The sequence below is a fragment of the Aquarana catesbeiana genome, linkage group LG03, assembly GCF_042186555.1.
Source record: "Aquarana catesbeiana isolate 2022-GZ linkage group LG03, ASM4218655v1, whole genome shotgun sequence".
NCBI lineage: Eukaryota > Metazoa > Chordata > Amphibia > Anura > Ranidae > Aquarana > Aquarana catesbeiana.
This window is the reverse complement of record NC_133326.1, coordinates 546,600,116-546,621,671: the sequence shown is the minus strand read 5'-3', so window position 1 is coordinate 546,621,671 and position 21,556 is coordinate 546,600,116. Positions and strand designations below refer to the sequence as shown.

Here is a 21,556-nt window from a genome sequence, read left to right as displayed (position 1 = left end):
CTCACCAGCTTCCGAATACGATCCATCACCACATCGATGCTCTCCTTTCCGATAGTGTAGTGTCCCCGTGCATAGTTGTTGGCTGCATCCTCTTTTCCTGTGATAAGCTGTTCTGGGTGAAAGAGATGACGATAAGCCCCACTGCGGACCTCATCTGTGGAGAAATTGGAACATTAACCTGGGGCAGAATTACAGGGACATAAAGGAAAAAGAACATCCAAACATACCACTAGAGGTTGCCAACATCCCTTGTGAGATCAAAGGAGAAGGAAGTACCCTCCAAGAAACTGGGACTTTAACGGCAACAAATATGCAAAAATACAGAAATACAAATTTTATTAAATAAATATACATACATACATACAAATATCAAACCACTAAAAAACAGATGACAAACAGAGGATGAAGTCCAGACAGCCCAACGCGTTTCAGGACACAAACGTCCCTTCATTAGGGGCAAAAAGTCAGGAAGGAATTACACTGTGTAGAAATCAAATACATGAATAAGAACAACAAAAATTATTTGTATCATAGGACATACAGCATGAAAATTGCATAGAGGCATACCCTGAATGGTCATCATGTAGTTACACAGCTGGATCGAGGGCAAAATGGCACCGCAGTCATACACCAAGGGTGTCACACGGACACAGATGTACCGAGTGGGCCACCAAGCATCCACACAAGTCCCAAAAGGGTAGCAAAGTGGCACACAAGTGATTATGAGTCGCCAAATTTTGTTGAAACGCTCCAAAAATGCACAGCCTGATAAAAGATGGGATAAAAAAAGAAGAACAATATTTTGCATATATGAAGGGTGTGTGTATATTGGATTTTGCACCACATCAGCCAAAAAATGTATATATTGTATGTATGTATGTATCTATATCAATACCTTATTAAAATCCACACTAAGGGTAAGGCAGGAGAACCACAGTAGTCAAGGGGCAAAAGAGAGAGACACCCATGCCAATCTTCAAATAGAAATATGAATCTATAAGGAAATATGAAGAAAAAAATTCTCAAAGGAAACCCAGACATCGTTCAGTGCAGATCATGTCAGAGGAATTCATCCTCCGCAAGCATGAAATCCACTGAGAACATAAGGACAAAAAAGTTGCTCAGCAAGGGCTTAGTGAAACAGACAGCATACCTAGAGAGGTTGTTTGGATATAAGGTAACTCTCTCCCTGTGAACCGTGGGGCGTCAGATGCATGCTCCCGCCATCATTAACAGTGACAGAGCATGCACAGCTGAAAAGACTGATGCGGCATTGGGCGTGATGACGTCAGCACGCGTCACATCACCATGGCAACGGGCGTGACACCACCCAGACCTATGACGTGATAACGCCCCGCACGTCATGTCACCAGAGCAACGGACGCCGCTCCATCCAGTCGCGTAAAGTGATCCCGGAAGACTGTACACAGCGGTTGCGATAGCAACCGAAAACAAGCGGAGCAATCAGTATTGATAAAAAAGGAAAGGGTGCTGAGACAGGGACCATGCTGTACGCACGTCAGAGGGCATGCGAACAATGCAGGGAGCCTAAACCAACACCTGGGGGTTAAGAGTGCACCAAAAATTGCCACCAAAAGGACCCTGGGCGATAGCTGCAAGGGCACCCCCCACACAACCGGCCCCCAAGGGGACCGTTCTGCTAGAGGCGTCCTGCAGGTACAACCCACCGGTGCAGACAACGGCCCATGGCAGCAGACAAAGCGCCAGGTGCCAAAGACGCGAGGCCGCAAAACCGGGCCGCAAAACAAAGGCCCCTCCACACTGAAGCGCGGGGGGCCCCCCTGCGCCGGGTGGGATACACAAAGGCCCACAGAGGTAGTGCAGGAATCCACGGTACCAGTCGCCAATCCAGATGAGAAACCACATGAGGGTAGGAGATTGGAAAAAGCATATTGTACATGAGAACATAAAAATAACCCCAATAAACAATATACCTATACATACATCAAAGCAGAGGAGACCAACTGCTGACAACATAGCTTATTGATGATGATCCAGAAAAACATAGAGTTGAAAATAAGACAAATACAGCATCCCTGCATCCACATAACGTAAAAAAATAAAATAAAAATAAATGAGGAATCATACCCAATCTGAGAAGGGAGGGGGAGGGGGAAGGGGGAGAAGGGGAGATGTCTAAACAAAAAGTGCCAAGATGAACGGCTGCCACGTCATTCCTTCTCACACCCACCCGAGGAAAAGCCTTCAAGGAAGGGTCTAAAACGAAGGTGTTCATTGAGTTCAGGGGGTGAGGTGGCCCCAAGGTCGGCAATCCAGCGAGTCTCCCGCTGGAGGAGGACCTTGTTCCAATCCCCACCCCTTGGACTCGGATGAACCCTATCCAAAATCAAAAATTGAATTTTGGGAAACCTGCCCTGATGTTTGTCAGTGATGTGTCTTCCCAATGGGAGCATCGGATTCGCAGTTTTCATGCAGGCTACGTGTCTCGATGCTCTGATATAAAATTTCAACTTCGTTTTGCCAACATAAAATTGATGGCACTGACATGTCAGAAGGTATACCACCCCCTCAGTTTTAAAATTGAAGAAATGGTGTGGTCTATACGGCCGTCCATTTGGGGGTACTACATCCTGCCCGATATTCATGTATTGGCATATGGAGCAGCCGCCACATGTAAAAGTCCCAGACCTCTTGCAGGGATCCTTACGGAACTCCCCTACAAATTCACTTTGGGCCAAGAGGTCCTTTAATGAGGTGGCCCTTCGATATGTGATAGCTGGCCTTTCTGACACATAGGGACTCAGTAACGGATCTTTACGCAAAAGATGCCAGAACCTGCTGATAATTTGCCTGACTGCTTTGTGTTGATTACTGTATTTAGTAATTACTCTGATGACTTGTGGTTCGTTAATTTTCGTCTTGGTACCAAATAGGAACTCTCATCTGGACCGTCCATTGGCCCGTTTAAAGGCCCTTTTCAGACAAGTACGAGAGTATCCTCTCAGTAGAAGCCTGTCCCTTAAGGCCCCAGCCTCTTATATGAAACCTTCTTGACTGGAACAATTCCGTTTTAGCCTGAGATATTGGCTATATGGAATTGACCGCAGGAGGGGCTGGGGATGTGAACTGGAGGCATGTAAAACTGTATTACCCGCCGTAGATTTACGGTAGAGTCCACTGGAGAGACTACCGTCATGATTTTTGGTTATAGTGACGTCCAAAAAGGTAATACTGGTTTCACTGAATGTTACAGTAAATTTTAAGTTGAATTCATTTTCATTCATCGTGGAAATACAGTCCTCCAGTTCAGTCACAGACCCCTCCCACAGCAGCAAGATGTCATCTATGTAGCGGAACCAAGCCGCTACATGATGCGTATGTAACTTATAGGATTCATCGGCCAAAAAGGACTACTCCCACTCCCCCGGGTACAGGTTGGCGTAAGATGGGGCACAGGCTGTCCCCATCACTACCCCCTGTACCTGGAGGAAGTGGGAGCCATCAGAGGAAAAAAATTATGGAGTAATATGAATTCCAAAGCCATGATGATAAATTCATGCAGCTTCTTATCATCTCTGTACGATCGTGAGATCACTTGTCTGATGGCCGTTAGTTCCAGATGGTGAGGGATCGAAATATAGAGAGCTTCTATATCAATGGCTACCAGTAGAGCGTGTTGGGATATGTAAAGACCTTCCAGGTTCTGTGAAAGATGTATAGTGTCTCGCACGTAGGACGGTAAATTAACCACAAAGGGTCTCGAGTGGGTGTATATACTCAGATTTTCCGTAATCGCCAAGAAGCCATATCTGTGGCTTCTTCTTCCACTCCATCTGTATCTGGGATGTCGGGTAACTATAAAAAAACTGATACACGTGGTGATGTCTCTACTTCTCTCTCTGGTACTATGAGTGGAGGTCCTGTTTCCTCCCGTCAGCCGTCAGCTGTGCATGCCCTGTTACTGTTAATGATGGCGGGAGCATGCATCTGACGCCCCACGGTTCACAGGGAGAGAGTCACCTTATGTCCAAACAACCTCTCTAGGTATGCTGTCTGTTTCACTAAGCCCTTGCTGAGCAACTTTTTTGTCCTTAAGTTCTCAGTGGATTTCATGCTTGCGGAGGATGAATTCCTCTGACATGATCTGCACTGAACGATGTCTGGGTTTCCTTTGAAAATTTTTTTCTTCATATTTCCTTATAGATTCATATTCATGGCATGGGTGTCTCTCTCTTTTGCCCCTTGACTACTGTGGTTCTCCTGCCTTACCCTTAGTGTGGATTTTAATAAGGTATTGATATAGATATATATACATTTTTTGGCCGATGTGGTGCAAAATCCAATATACACACCCTTCATATATGCAAAATATTGTTCTTCTTTTTTATCCCATCTTTTATCAGGCTGTACATTTTTGGAGTGTTTCAACAAAATATGGCGACTCATAATCACTTGTGTGCCACTTTTCTACCCTTTTGGGACTTGTATGGATGCTTGGTGGCCCACTCGGTACATCTGTGTCCGTGTGACACCCTTGGTGTATGACTGCGGTGCCATTTTGCCCTCGATCCAGTGGTGTAACTACATGATGACCATTCAGGGTATGCCTCTATGCAATTTTCATGCTGTATGTCCTATGATACAAATAATTTTTGTTGTTCTTATTCATGTATTTGATTTCTACACAGTGTAATTCCTTCCTGACTTTTTGCCCCTGATGAAGTGACGTTTGTGTCCTGAAACGCGCTGGGCTGTCTGGACTTCATGGGAATTCATCCTCTGTTTGTCATCTGTTTTTTAGTGGTTTGATATTTGTATGTTTGTATATTTATTTGATAAAATTTGTATTTTTGTATTTTTGCATATTTGTTGCCGTTAAAGTCCCAGTTTCTTGGGGGGTACTTCCTTCTCCTTTTGGGCAGAATTATTGACTGCTTAGCTGATGTGCTTCAACTTCCAAAAGCCCATTGGTCATTCTAAATAATTGAAGTTGTAAACAGTGTTAATTTAGTAGACTAAAATACGACCAAAACTAAAACAACTGAGATGTCTAAAATACGACTAAAACTAAAATGGCATTTTAGTCAAAAGAATAAATTGGGACTAAAACTAAAATGCCATTTTAGTCAAGACTAAGACTAAAACTAAATTGAAATTTGATGTCAAAATTAACACTCGTCTGTAGTGCATGTTCAATACCTCAATACCATAAATAATAACATATTCAATTTTTCACTCCAGCAGTATATAATGAGTTTGGAAATTGTAGAGAAATGCTTAAATAATTAATTACAATTAACTACACCCATTAGATTTTAGATGACTAAAATGAGTTTTAGTCGACTAAAATGTACTGAAGATTTTAGTCAACTAAAATGTAAGACATTTTAGTTGACTAAAATGTCCTGGAGATTTAGTCTACTAAATACGACTAAAACTAAAACAACTGCAGAAGACTAAAATGGGACTAAAAATAAAATGCCATTTTAGTCCTAAGACTAAAACTAAATCGAAATTTGCTGCCAAAATTAACATTGGTCGTAAGTTCTGCCTAAGGCCTTGTTTATACAGCCTGCCAGAGGGGCAGTAAAACAGACAATTGAGCTGCAGTTTTACTGCCCCCCTATTGCCCACCTAAAGAACATGCTGATGATGCTCAGGGTTGTACACATGCCATGGCCGTGATTCTTTGTTTCTCTGCCATGGCAAAGATTAAACTCCCAGTCACATTCAGTGGGCAGCATCAACGCCAAACACAACCCAAATAAATAGGGCTGAGCCACAACTGTCCTGACTGCAAGCAATGTGCGTGGTTCCGGCACAGTGGCTCAGCCTTTTTAGGGTTAAAACAGGTAGTGAGCAGGCTACATATCACCTTCCAGCTACCTGTCAACTACTCTCTAAAAAGTGATTAACTGTTTTCAGAGGGGCAGCAAGGGCTACCACCTGTGTGAATGAGGCGTAAGTAAGGCTTCCATATGGGCAGCAATTTACTATCCAGAAAAACCTCCTCTGTGTGCCCCACTGTTGTTGGTTTCACTCAGTGGGGTATATGTAAGAAAAACACTCCAGCGCTCGAGCAGCCACGCATTCAATGTTTTTTTCCCTTCTTTAGGGCCCCTTCTCCTTTGGCATTGGCGCTGTGCGTGTCAGCGGGCGTGTGATGCGGGACACAGCTACGCCCTCCATGTGGCTATGCCGTACGCTTGGGGACCAGTCTGAAGCGCAGGTCGCACCTGCGAGACGTTATAACGCCTGCGTCGGTTGCTTCTACCTGTGACGTCAGCTGACGTGCCGCTTGGTTGCGGCAGTTTCACGCCGCACCGCGCGACTCTTTCAGTGGCCCCTAAAGCCTCGTACACATGATCGGATTTTCCAATGGGAATTGTGTGATGACAGGTTGTTGGCGGAAAATCCGACTGTGTGTACTCTCCATCGGACAATTGTTGTTGGATTTTCCGGGGAGAAATGTTGGATAGCAGGTTTTAAAATTTTCCACAGACAAGTATCTGTTGTCAGATTTTCAGATCGTGTGTACAAAAGTCCAGAGTACAAACACGCATGCTCGGAAGCAAGGACGAGCCGGAAGCGGTCGGTCTTGTAAACTAGTGTTCGTAATGGAGATTTAACACGTGACGTGGCAAATTATGAAATCTCGAAATGCAGCGCACATTCTATTCTTCTTTAATGGGATAATATTGAAGCTGCTTTGCCGGTGATACTGATGGAGTTATTGCAAACACATTTTCAAAGGCTTTTTTTTCTAGTGATATCAAGAATAATATTTTTATGCTTGTTTGTTTTTTTTTTTTTTTTTTTTGGTGCAAGTTACCACAACACCATTATCCCGTAGTTTTTAAGATCAAAGATACAACTATGTTGGTGTCCCTTGTTAATTTTACATTGTATTTTTTAAAATGTATCTGCCTACTCCCAAACTCATTTGCAGTAAAACACATAGCCAAGTATTATTCTCCACAATTTTTTTATTGTGCATTAAAAAAAGAGAACAAATAAAATTAGACATGCTATCTGCCAATAGAACTTAACCAAAAAGTGCATTCTATGCATCCAAAAATATATAATATATAACAAATCAAATCATTATTCAACCTAAAATAAAAGCCTCATGCATGTGTCCTGCTTCTTAATATAGAAGAGTTGCCGAGAGTTGGTGAAAGCAGGGGTCCGTCATCTGGAGATAATTCCGAAAATCATCCGGATTATTCTCCTGGAGTTCCCGCAGCAAGGGCATATGACATAATTGGTCACGATTAATAAAGCAACCAATTTTTGGTCCAAGAAATCCTCCTCCTCCTGTTTCTGGACTGGACTTGGGTCAAAGCAATAACTCCAAGGCCAATAATAAATAACACGTCATCTCCTCCGATTCCGCAACATGGCTGGTTGACGAACGGCTGTTCAGAAACTAAATTAAAAGCGCGAAATGAAAAGCGCTAAATGAAAAGCATGAAATGAAAAGCGCAAAATGAAAAGCACAAATCAACACTCACCAAACTTCTACTAACACGAAATTAGCAGAAGGAACCCAAAGGGTGGCGCTAAAGAGCTGAAAAACCACGTAGTACGTCACTACGTTCGGGTTTGTTGGCCGACAATTCCTTGCCGTTTGTATGCAAGACAAAATCCAGGAACACGCCTTTGGACAAAAATCTGAGGTTTTGTCTGAGGAAAATCCGATCGTGTGTTCGGGGCTTTAGCCTTAAAAAAATGTTATCAGCTGCTGGCGGGTGGGATGTGTGTATGGCAGTAACTGGCCACACATATCAGATGTGCAGTATAAAGGGAGTGACTCAGCCCTTTGCACTCCGTTCATCTTCCATCTTCCATCTCCAGGCAACATCCTTGCTTTGCTGGAAGTATACGAAAAAATCCGGACAGACGCACACCGGGAAAAATGCAAGTGTCTTTATTATAAAATCAGGATCATAGAGCATACAAGACACTGTAGCGGAAAAATACAGGCAATCAGCTAACACGTTTTGCACTTATGCTAAGTGCTTACTCATGCTTGCTTTGTGTTCCTTTTGGGGAGCGAATTGCAGTGCTTTATTTCTTCCCTTCTATTGTGACCAGGTAATATTCATTTGTCTTTTAGCTGGGAGCCCGTTACTTACATTATTTCCTTTTTTAGATCCCACATTATTTTGCTCATTATTGTATATTATTTATTTTGGCAATTCCATTGACTAAAAGTTAATAAAAGTTGCTTGCTATAGACAATAATTCTAGCAATACTCCCTCCTGCATGTCCATGGATGGTATGTACTATATAACTATGATCCCTGGCCATGCACATATATATATATATATATATACATACACACACACATATCCTTTGCATGCATATGTTACAACATATTATATATATAAAAAAAATCCTTGGTATATCTTGCTATATACTTTTTCTATTTTTTATTTTATTTGTCTAAATAGACTGTGAGGACCCTTTTAGTGGTATAAGGCAGTCCTTACAAGTTCTTTATCGCCCTTGAAGGAAGTGCTTTTTTCATTGCTGGTCTCGCTGGCTGTTCACTGCTGTGCTTCCATCTTTGGAGGTTCTTTGGCTGCACTGCTGGATCCTGGTTGGAATATGACTGTCTGTTTTTTACAAAAATCACTCTGTGGCTGTGATATGTACCTGTATCTATTTTGGCAACATGTAAGGGTGTTTTTTTTTGTACACTCTTATTTTGATGTTCTTCTGTATGAACAACTAATGATTGTATATTTTGTATACATATGTTTGCCTGTGCACGTTATCTATCATCATCTTTTGTTTGTTCTTAAATATAGAAGTAAAACTGCTCTATACACCCCTAAAGAAAGAGGTTTCTGAAACGTGTCGGGTGTGGTCCGCATGCCCTACCGTGGTGATTGATCACAGTAGCTCTTAGACCTTTTCAGAGCTGCATTTTTCTATGTTTTGCCATGTATATGCATTTAATATGTCTATAGCCACTTATTGATTATTATTTTTTATATATTTCTAATAAACTTTGTATACCTTTTTTTTCAGTGGCGGTGCGTGCATAAGGGTGCCGCCCCCTCTCTCCTGCCACCCCCTATCTATAGCCGCCGCCACTGCACCCCCTATTCAGGCACCCGGCCCCTTTTCGGGCACCTGAATTACAGCAACAGGGTATTTGTTTTTGAAGTACCTGATTAGAGCCATAGGCTCTAATAGGTGTCAAAAAAGGTAAACAGCGTGCACCATGCTTCGTGCTCGCAGTTCAGTCAGCTGTGTTAGGAATATTCGCTTTCCTAACACTGAACCGCCTCTCCACCAATCAGTTGCTCATGTCTGTTACCCGTCACCTGATTGGCTGAAACGACAGGCGGTGTAATTGGACACCTATCAGGCGTCCAATCATAGCAGAGGACGGGAAGAGAGGACGGGAGAAGACATCGAGGAGCATGGAGGACACCGCTCGCCGCCATCACCCGCTGCCCCACTGAGAGACAGGGTAAGTGCCAGGCAGACAGCGGACAGGGGGGGGGGGGGGTACACTGGCAGCATTTGATGGGACAGCGGGAGCATTTGGTATGGCACAGTGGGAGCATTTTTTTTTTTTTTTTATAATCAAAATTTTATTGTTATTTTGTTCCATTTATATATACAACATTTATACAGTCATACTATACCCCTACATTCCACCCACGAAAGAAAAAAACAATCTACAAATTACATCATTCCACAACTGCCACAATTAACCCTTTCTCCCATCAACCCAAGTTTATACAGAAAGAAGAGAAGAAAAAAAAAAAACACACAGCCCCTCCACTTCTCCCTCCCTCCTTCCTCCTCCCTCCTTCCTCCTCCCTCTCCCTCTCCTCCCACCAAATTCTGTGATCTCTCCCTCCCCTCCCCAGCCTCGTTTTGGATTTTAGGTGTTTACATGTTTAAAACAGTTTTTTTTGCTAGAAAATTACTTAGAACCCCCAAACATTATATATTGTTTTTTTTTCTAACACCCTAGAGAATAAAATGGTGGTCATTGCAATACTTTTTTTTGCACCGTATTTGCGCTGCGGTCTTATAAGCGCACTTTTTTTGGAAAAAAAATCACTTTTTTGAATAAAAAAATAAGACAACAGTAAAGTTAGCCCAAATTTTTTTATAGTGTGAAATATAATGTTACGCCAAGTAAATTGATACCCAACATGTCACGCTTCAAAATTGTGCCCGCTCGTGGAATAGCGTCAAACTTTTACCCTTAAAAATCTCCATAGGCGACGTTTAAAAAATTCTACAGGTTGCATGTTTTGCGTTACAGAGGAGGTCTAGGGCTAGAATTATTGCTCTCGCTCTACCGATCGCGGTGATACCTCACATGTGTGGTTTGACCACCATTTTCATATGCGGGCGCTATTCACGTATGCGTTCGCTTCTGCGCGCGAGTTCGTCGGGACAGGGCGCTTTAAAAAAATTTTTTTTTTTTTAATTATTTATTTTACTTTATTTTATTTATTTTTTCACTGTTTAAAAAAAAAAAATTGGATCACTTTTATTCCTATTACAAGGAATGTAAACATCCCTTGTAATAGAAAAAAGCATGACAGGTCCTCTTAAATATGAGATCTGGGGTCAAAAAGTCCTCAGACCTCATATTTAGACTAAGATGCAAAAAAAAAAAAAAAAAAAAAAAAAGTCGTTTGAAAAAATGACACAAAAAAAAATTGTGCCTTTAAGAGAAGTGGGCGGAGCCGACGTAATGACGTCGCTCCGGCCGTCCTATGGTATAGAGACGGGTGGGCACCATCTTGGCCTCACTCGTCACTATACCGAAGCACTGACAGGTCCCGATCTCCTCCGCCGCTACCAACGGCTCCGGTAAGCGGCGGAGGGCGCGGGAGAGCGGCGGGAGGGGGGGTGGCACCTCTCCCGCCGCCGATAACGGTGATCTTGCGGCGAACCGACCGCAGAGACCACCATTATCGTGTACAGAAACGCCGGCCCTAAAGATGGATACCTCGGTTGTGGCAGCAGCTGCTGCCGTTACCAAGATAGCCATCTTTAAAAAAATGACGTATATATACAGTGGCCGGTCATTAAGTGGTTAACATTATTTATATTAATTTATTCCATCTCTTCCCCTTCAGTGTAAAAACGTGATTAATGAGATTATGAAGTGCATTGAGTAAGGTTATAGGGTGAATTTCCCCCTTATTCTATTCATGACATTAAACACTGTGATCCATAATTATATAAATTGTGTATGTGGACCCAGGAACAACAAAAAAAAAAACAAAAAAAACAAACAAAGTGAATTTCCCCTTTTTTCTCCTTGTGTAATAAATCCTTTTAATTCATAATTATGTGTTTAAGAAATAGTGAAAAAGGGACGTTCCCTTCCCTTCCCCTCCTATATTTATTTTAACCCTCATTACCCCACACAAAAAAAAAAGAAAAAAAAAAAGGGAAAGAAAAAAAAAAAAAAAACACCCAAAACCTATCCATATAATCACATATTACCTTACCCCCTCCCTCTTGATTAGCATTAGAGAATCTGAGAGGACAAATCACTATTTAAATCTTTCCTTCAGGGCTAATCTTCTTCTTTTTTTTTTTAAACTTCACGACCATACCACTTCTTCCTCCCTTACCCATTTATATTTCCCTCTTCTATTATCTCCTTATCACACTGTTCCCAGTTCACCCACGTCTTTTCAAATTTCTTTTTTTGATTTTTCACCACATGTAATAATATAACATCATAATAATATGATGTTATATCCGGGAGTCCTAGGCCGCCCTCTACTCTGCTCCTCTGTCTCAGGAATCACTCTGTTCCATACCCCCTCCTGTTGTTCTTAGGTGTTCCTGACTATTACTTCGGTCCATACTGGGGATTGGGCCCTCTCCTTCTCTTCCTTTCATCATCTCCATGTCTATGGTCTGAGTCCTCTGGAGTCTGTCTATTATCCCCCCTCTGTGTCATTATGTCCCGGCTTCCTGTTGGTGTACTTTGTATATCCATCACTAGGTGTCCATTACCAGGAGTTAATTGGCCTAAATTTTTAGCCCCTATTACCTGGGGGCTCCCACCACCACTACCGGGAGGGCTTTGCTCCGGAGTCCTCCTCCCTCTTCCCACTGTAGGAGGTCTCTTACCGTTCACGACGACACTGTCATCTGTGCATTCGCATTCGCCCGCTTTATCCCGGGCTCCCACTCTGTTTTTTCTGCACCGTCGGTGATGTTAGCTCTGCTCCGTTTCTTAGTATCTAGCCTTCCAGCTTTCTCAGGTGTGTGAGGGGACATGTAAGCCTTAATGCCGTCCGATTTCCTTCCTCTCCCTGCTGTTGGCTGCAAAGGTGCTTGCCTGCGAGTTGTCATCCTACGCTTCCTTGCATACAGTGACACAGCGGGGTCTGTATTACAGTGAGGTGGTGATCCAGCGAGACAGTGGCACAGTGACACAGGGGGGTCTGTGTTATAGTAAAGCGGTGACCCAACGAGACAGAGACACAGAGGCACAGCAGTAAAGTGGTATAGGAAACAGGGGGAGGTATCTGGAGGGACCCGGGAAGAGCCGCCAATCACCTTTCGCCTCTCTCTCCTTTCACTTTCAGTTTAGCCGGTTTAGCCGCCTGTCCGTTCCCCAGGAGAGCTCCGGCGTGCATCTGCCCAGCGCAACACAGGACCAAAAGCCAGACAGGCAGACAACCTTCTCTCTCTGCTTCTCAGCTGACCGCCGGACGAGCCGGATGATTTCTCGTACGATTAGCCCGGGACACAGTGGGAGCATTTGATGGCACAGTGGGAGCATTTGATGGGCACAGTGGCAGCATTTGATGGCCACAGTAGCAGCATTTGATGGTCACAGTGGCAGCATTTGATGGCTCAGTGGCAGCGTTTGATATGGCACAGTGGGAGCGTTCGATATGGCACAGTGGCGGCAATTGATGGGCACAGTGGCAGCGTTTGATGGCACAGTGGGAGTGTTTGATATGGCACAGTGGCGGCAATTGATGGGCACAGTGGCAGCGTTTGATGGCACAGTGGGAGTGTTTGATATGGCACAGTGGAGGCAATTGATGGGCACAGTGGTGACCTTTGATGGCACAGTGGCGGCGTTTGGTGGGCACAGTGGCTGCGTTTGATGGCACAGTGAGGCTGCAATTGATGGATTTTTTTTTCAGAATTTTTCAGTTTGTTTACGCCCCCCCCAAAAAAATTTTGAACACCAGCCGCCACTGCTTTTTTATTTATGTTTTTTGTGTACTATTAATTGGACCATTAAAGTCCCGTAAGGGGGAAATTCCATCTCCGCATCCAATGGTGTCACCGTAATGCTTCGCTCGATACAGACCTCCTCAGATAGGGAAGTCATCCACAAACTGTAGACACACACAGGAAGGCACAAACGCCTAGTGCATTACAACCATTACATTTTATTGAATAAGAACATATTAGTGTACTCACAAACGTAGTATGAAACAAGCGCATTAAAAGACAACTCCAGCAGCAAGGCACAGGCGTCTATCCAAACATGGCAAACATGTTTGAAAGGCTAATGGGTTTCGGGGGACATGCCCCATTCCTCAGAGCTACTTTGATGCACTTGTTTCATTACTTGTTTCATACCACTTTTGTAAGTACACTAACATATTCTTATTCAATAAAATGTAATGGTGTTTGAGCCTTCCTGTGTATCTCTTCACTCAGTGGCGGCCCGATGTCCCTGGCTTCTGGGCTAAGCCCCACCCAACCTTATTCAGTGACAATTAAGGGTCTGTTTACTGGACAGGCCGCAGACAGGTGGGTGGGGTTTACACAGAAGTCATTGAATTGACTTCTTGAATTGCGCTAATTGCGGCACAGAGGGAAAACCTGGTGTGCCTGCCTGTACAGTGACGGCGAGAGCACTGATGGTGGAGATAGGTCTGGCTGCAGGTGACACCCAGGTTGCAGCCCTCTGACTCAAGGAGGCAATTACTAGGAACTGTAATGCCCCATACACACACGGTCGGACACTGATCGGACATTCCGACAACAAAATCCTAGGATTTTTTCCGACGGATGTTGGCTCAAACTTGTTTTGCGTACACACGGTCGCACAAATTTGTCGGAATTTCCGATCGCCAACAACGCGGTGACGTCAACCACGTCCGACGAGACTAGAAAAGGCCAGTTCAGAACCAAGCGCGGCGCCCTTTGGGCTCCTTTTGCTAATCTCGTGTTAGTAAAAGTTTGGTGAGAGACGATTCACGCTTTTTCAGACTCGTGGCTTTCAGATCGTTTTCTGCGGTTCAGATCTGGTCTTCAGTGCGTGCAGCGAGTACAATTGACTTGTCATTGTGTTCGTGTTCGTTCGTTACTGTTTTTCAGGTCCCTCTTCACAGGCCTTGCTGTTCTTCAGTGCGTTCTGTTACTTCGTTCTGAGCAGCCGACCGTTTTCTAGCCATGTTGCGTATACGTACTCCTCGTAGAGTTCGTGCTGTGCGGGGGCTTGGTGTTGGGGTCCTGACCTTGACACAAGTCCAGTCCATGAACAGGGTGGGGAGGAGTTCATGGACCAAGAATTGGTTGCTTCAGCGTGACCAGTTCTCTCATATGCCTTTGCTCCGTGAGATCCGTGAGAATAATCCTGATGATTTCAGGAACTTTCTCAGGATGACGGACCCCGTATTTCACCGTCTGCTGGCTTTGCTGACCCCCTATATCAGCAGGCAGGATACCTGCATGAGGCAAGCCATCACTGCGGAGCAGAGGCTCGTCGCTACCCTGCGATGCTTGGCGACAGGGAGAAGCCTGCAGGACTTGAAGTTCTCGACAGGCATCTCCACCCAGGCTCTGGGTATCATTATCCCAGAGACCTGTTCTGCCATCATCCAGGTCCTGCAGAAGGAGTATACGAAGGTAAGTTTTTTTATCCTTTAATATCACATTTTATTGTATTGAATGTTCGCTAATATATTGTATTTCTTTCCTCATTCCCTAATTACCATGATTTAATATGCTGTGAATGTCCCCTATGTCCTCGTGCATGCTGGATTTTTATGTAATTATTTTTGGTCCTTCATACATATTTGCCTTCACTTACCTCCCCAGCATGCTCTCCTGCCCTATGTTCACCTCATGTAGTCACTTAACAATGTATTTTATCAGCTCCATAGTAGTGTTTTACCCCAAACAACCCCTAAAATGTATAGAAATGTGATTTGTGCTTTAAATTCAGGCAGAGTGCCAGAGGCTTTTTTTTGTGGTGTCCCCAAATCAGTATTATTAACCCTTCCCCCAACTGCTAAGTCAGCTGATCCCAATTCTCTATCTATCCTCAATCATCTATCTGCTGACTTTGCCAAACCCATACACACTATACCCACCTCTTTTGTGCTCAGATGTATGGATGAATTCCCCAAAGCATGTAGTGCAAGGGCCTGTCTGTATACTTTCAAATGTTAATGTTTAAAGTTTTTGTATACTATTTTTATCTTGATAGGTAATAGCAGAATGTCCAAATGTGCTCAAATGTGTACAGTGTGTATTTATATCTTTGTATTATGACACTTCTTACCTGTCCAGTGGGCAGCCAATAGTGTAACTAAGGAGGGGCTGTTCCAAGTAATACCCATTATTTAGGCATTCATCTCTCAATGAAGTGGAGAGGGTTACCTGTCCAAGATCCCCCCCCCCCACATAATGTTAGAAATGGCCCATGAGAGGGGGGGAGGGAGAATATGATAGGTGTACCTTATACTTTGGTGTTGTAAAATTCCCCTTAATAATAAATGTTATCTGGATGTTGGCCAAGAATGTTTGTGTCTAATCTGCTTTCCATGTTTATGTGCAAAAATACTAATTTTTTGTTTGTTTTCCTCAACAGTTTCCTTCCACGCCACAGGAATGGCAGACTGTGGCCTCCCACTTTGCCCAGCGGTGGGACTTTCCTAACTGAGGAGGGGCAATTGATGGGAAACACGTCCACATCGTCCCACCACCCAACTTGGGGTCGTACTATTATAATTACAAAGGGTTCAATAGTATTGTGATGTTGGCGGTGGTGTCGGCTAATTACGACTTCCTGTATGTGGACGTGGGGAAGAATGGCCGGATGTCCGATGGTGGAGTCATCGCCCAGACGGAGTTTTACAGGCGTCTCCAGAATGGCAGCTTGGACTTGCCACCTCCAGAAGACAATGTGGAAGGACTCCCATTCGTCTTCATTGCGGATGAAGCATTTGCGCTGGGGGACCATCTTATGCACCCATTCCCAATGAAGACCCCCACCCCGGAACAGAGGGTTTTTAATTACCGGATGGCCAGAGCCAGAAGAGTGGTGGAGAACACATTTGGAATCATGGTGAGCCGGTTCCGCCTATTGCTGACACCCATCCATATGGCGGAGTATAAACTTAATCCTATAATCCTGGCGTGCTGTGTTCTACATAACTTTTTACGCCAACATTCTGCTGGCTCAGTTGGGCCTGAGGCCGGAATTCTATATGAAACAACCCTGACGGCGCTTGAAAGTGGCCGTCCTGGCTTGCCCTCCCTGAGTGCCCATGATGTCCGGTTAAGATACTTTGAGTTCTTTGCGGGTAGGGGGACCATCAATATGCCAGACAATTTGTGAAGCCTTTATCAAATAAAAAAAAAAAAGCTAATCTTTGGTGACATTTACTGCTTGTGATTGTTTTAGCTGACCCTGACAGCAATGTGGGGAGTCCTGAAAATGGCGTGATTGTGTAACCTTATACAAAGCACTGTTGGGTGTTATTTACTAAAGGCGTAGACACTTTGCACTACAAGTGCACTTGAAAATGCACTGAAACTGCACTTGTAGTGCAAAGAGGATTTGCCCTTAGGAAATAACCCCCATTTTCACAGAAAGCAGCAATTACATCACCACAAAAGTGTTGTAGCGTTGGGACAATAATCCACACATTCTTGATAACAATCTTTTTAATACCTGCACAATCACATGTGCATTTAGAAAAGGTTTTTAAAACAAACCAACATGTTTGTTGTATAAGAATTTTTGGGGTGGCATTATCAAAAATAGAAATGTCCATTTAAGATAAAACAGGCATGTGTAAAACCAACAAGAAAGACACAAATCTTGAACTTACAAAGTTCACATATGGTAAAACTTGAAGGCAATATCAGACCTGAGTATTTAGGAACTGTGTTTGATATTGCCTTCAGATGGGGTGAAGTCACCCCTGGAAAAGCCAAATTTTGAAGATGCACACCAATTTACGAATGTCAACATGTGCTAGCTGCCATCACGGGGGATCAAGGGACGTGTTTTGGGGGAGCAACCCCTTCCTCTCAGCTACTTTATTATTGAGGAGGGGGTTGCACCCACAAAACGCGTCCATTGATCTCCCGTGATGGCAGATAGCACATGTTGGCAAACTGTGTGCATCCTCAAAATTTGGCTTTTCTAAACATCGCTAAAACATTTTTAAGATTGTAGCACAAAAAAAAACCAAAGTGATTTGGAGGGGTTTTAAACTCGCCCCAAAACATCAATGATGTTATTATTTTTTTGAATAACATCATTGATTTTTTCTTGAGGTTTTCCAATTCTAAATTACACCCCATGATCTCCCCGATCAGGATCTGGGCACTTTCTGATGTGAAAGGATCTGGATCCACAACATCACGATCACCTAAAAAGAGAGAAACCAAACAAAAACAGGTATCAAAAATCTGCCGGCATCCATCTCTTACCTGAGTCTGTGGTCGCAGACACTCACCTGTTGTGGTGTCAATTTCCACCACATCTTCTTCCTCCTCCTGCTCAGCTTGGGTTGGGGGTATTCCCCTTCTTCCAGAGGTGGGGGGTCTGTGGTCTCCTCGGATGAGGGGTGTCCTCCGAGTCTTTTCTCCCCTATGTAAAACAAAAATGGTATACTTAGCACAGATATTTGATGGCCGAAATATAAAGATGAAACATTGCTTGGAAGTGGGGTACAATTGTCTATTTTGGCAGAGTTCCAAGATGTATCATTTTTATTGTCCGTTGTCAAGCTTCAATACTTTACCTGTTTAGTACAAGCTTCACAGATGGAGACCCCCCTATAGTATACACTGGGGCACCTGTGTGGGCCCCCTAATAAAAAGGGTGTTCTTGTGTCCCACACTAGTGCTCCAGTGTCCAGATGTGAAAACAGCTGCTGAGTGTCCTCTCCTTACACAGAATCTAGTTTGCATTTCCTTCTAGTAAAACAAACCCATCTACACAACCAAATATTTTTCATACAAGTAGGCCCTAAAAAATGTTGGCAAATGCATATGGCCTAAACAATGGTGTTTTATAGGCCGAAAGAAAAATGTTTGATATGAACGAATAATGGGCCCATGAACATGAAAGTTGCCATTTTAAACTGTACAACACTTAAGAAAAGCACAGGGAGCAGCACGAATGTAATAAAGACAAAAAGAATAGGAACACAGCACAACTACTTACTTTTTTGCAGCACTCTCCGGATCTTTCGGTACTGCTCGGGCTCTCTTAATTTCAGGTCCGACCACCGCTTCCTGAGCTGATCTTTCTATCGTCGTACTCCGAAATTCCGGTGCAGACTTTTGACCACTTTCGCCATGATCTTGGCCTTTCTGATATTGGGGTTGGGGTAAGGTCCATACTTTCCATCATAGTCGGCCTTCTTCAGGATGTCAACCATCTCCAACATCTCCCCAAAGGAAATATTTGTGGCCTTAAATCGTCTCCTTCTGGATCGGGACGTTTCCGGATCCTGGCTTTCCTCCTCCTCGTTGCTATAATTAGCACGCACCTGCTCTGACTCTGCCATGTGCTCTTCACCCACTGCGCCGAACGAAAAGGGGCGGGGAATAGACTAGAAAGAACGTCAGGGGCGGGCGGAGTTACACGCATGCGCAGTGTGTATAATGCGTAACACGCGTGCGTAGTACGTACGATCTGTGAGCGGACGAAGGAGCATCGGAGGCGCCGATCGTGATAAAGAAGGTAAGAGCCAAACTTGGGCCTATACTGCTTCTAGATTGGGGCCTATATTGTAACAAGATTAGGAGAGTTTTGGCTGACATTAAGGTTTGTCTTGTGTTGTGTCTTGCAGTGAAAATGGATATCTTGAACGATACCGACTTCATGGCAATCTTCATTGACATGTTCAGGGAGCTGCCTTGTCTGTGGGAGATCAACCACCCACATTATAAGACACAAACATAGAGGAAGGCAGCGCTGGATCAATTGCTAGAAATTGTGAAGCAGGTGATCCCCACGGCAGACATCACCTATTTGAAGATCCTAACTGGTGGCCTGAGGAGTACATATCTAAGGGAGCGCAAGAAAGTCCAGGATTCGCAGAGATCCGGAGCAGCAGATGACATCTATGTCCCCAAGATGTGGTACTATGACAGGCTGCATTTTTCTCTAAATAGTTCAGGTTGTCCAATCAATGATGTTAACTAGATGTTAGTTTGGATTACTAATTTATGATTGTGATTGATGATGCAAACACTAAAACCATGTCCCTTTTTCATACACAGGGAAGTCGCAGCCAGGAGGTGGCCAGGCCGAGCAGGCTGCCTGATATGCAGGTCCCTCCCCTACACCTGCAAAGAGAAAGTGGCAGGAAGAGGAGTACCCTAGAGGAGGCTGCCATAGGCCTCTTTTCGAAGGCTACAGAGGCCCTGGGAGCACCACACACTGTGGAGGAGGACCAATGCAGCGGATGGAGGAGGGCCAACAACTCATGTGTGAGTCATTAATTTTGGAAGCTCTCAATAAGGGGTTGAGGGACCAAATAACATCTGATACCCACATTTGTGACCTCACACATGGTCCTCCTCCTCCAGGTCCTTCTACTTCTCCTCCTTCTCCTCCTCCTCCAGGTCCTACTCCTCCTCCTGCCACATCTCCAACAGCAGAGTCACAGCCGGGAATGAAGCGTGGAAGGAAGACCAGAAAGTGATGACCCTGGATCCAGTCTGGTCTGGCAAAAGATGCAGCCTCTTGTGGTACCACAGCCTGGGGACACAGATGTCATCTGCTGCTTTCCGGATCTCTGGGACTTCTGGACCAGACTGCACTCCCTTAGATAAGGACTCCTCAGGCCACCAATTTTGATGTTCAAGAATTGATGTCTGCCCTGGGGGTCCAAGGCTTCGGTAATTTCTGCTGTTTATCCAGCGTTGCCTCCCTCTTTGGTTCTGAGCCCTTAATAAAGGATTTTTGGTTTCAATTATACTTGCCTATGTGTGTTTTCCTTCAAAAAGGACAGTTTGTTTGTGAGGATTCAGGTACATTTCAAAAATACTATGTGAAATTAACAAGGGACACCAACACCAAGCAATCTCCTCGAGATTAAAGGGGTTGTAAAGGTAAAAATTTTTTCACCTTAATGCATTCTATGCATTAAGGTGAAAAAACTTTTGACAGTACCGCCGCCCCCAGCCCCCCCGTTTTACTTACCTGACGCCTCGAATCTTCGCTCCTCGTCCTCGTCAGCTTCATTGCAGCTCAGCCTGGTCGCTGATTGGCTGCAGTGGATGGATTGAAAGCAGCGCAGCCATTGGCTCGCGCTGCTGTCAATCACATCCGATGACGCGGCGCGCCGGGGGGCGGGGCCGAGTGATACAGCGAGCGGCTATAGCCGCCGGCTGTATCACGGGAGCGCGCCCGCAAGCACTCACCACCGTGCGAGGGAGCTCGCATGAAGGTGGTAAATGCTTGCGGGGAGGAGCTGAAACAGCCGCCGAGGGACCCCAGAAGACCAGGTTCGGGGCCACTCTGTGCAGAACGAGCTGCACAGTGAAGGTAAGTATAACATGTTTGTTATTTTAAAAAAAAAAAAAAAACAACTTTACAACCCCTTTAAATAATACAAGATAATAATGGTGTTGTGGTAACTTGACACACAAAACACACACAAAAATATTCTGGAGTAAAACTAAAAAAATAATAAAACAAAGATCTGCCTTGGAAAAAATACAAACCCAAAATATAAAAAAAAACTGCCTTTAAAAAACAAAAAATACATAATAAAAATATTTTTGTCAGATGTGACAAATCAAAATATATTAAGGGAATCCCGATAAATAATAAAGAAATACGTTTGTGAGAAGTCTGTGTGAATATGAGCAGCAAAACTACTTAATTCTTCTCACATTATAAAGAAGAAGAGAGTGCGCTGTATTAAACCATTTTTAACATTGCACCGTGACGAAAGTGTTGTATCCATTGCGAACGCTAATTTTACCTGACCGAGCTGTTCTGTCTCGGAATTTCTTCTAAGCACTTTGTGCGTCGGAACAGGCCACACACGGTCGGAATTGACGCAATTGGATTTTGTTGTCGGAAAATTTTATAGCCTGCTCTCAAACTTTGTGTGTCAGAAAATCCGATGGAAAATGTCCAATGGAGCCCACACACGGTCGGAATTTCCGACAACACGCTCCGATCGGACATTTTCCATCGGATAATCCGACCGTGTGTACGGGGCATAAGTGGATATGCAGGGAAAAGTTTAAGCACCGCTGAGACCCTGGTATGAAATGTTATGAATAAAGTCAACCAGGCTGAAACGCATAAACTGCTGTACTAAGATGATG

General features: G+C 44.1%; 1 protein-coding gene across 1 annotated transcript in view; it reads right to left on the bottom strand.

Moving 5' to 3' along the window:
- TUBA8 (tubulin alpha 8) overlaps positions 1 to 21,556 on the bottom strand; it is a 49,618-nt gene that overhangs the window by 7,304 nt on the left and 20,758 nt on the right. Inside the window, exon 3 of the mRNA XM_073621525.1 lies at positions 6 to 154. Within this exon, the coding sequence (XP_073477626.1) occupies positions 6 to 154 (149 nt within the window). The remainder of the gene's footprint in view (positions 1 to 5; positions 155 to 21,556) is intronic.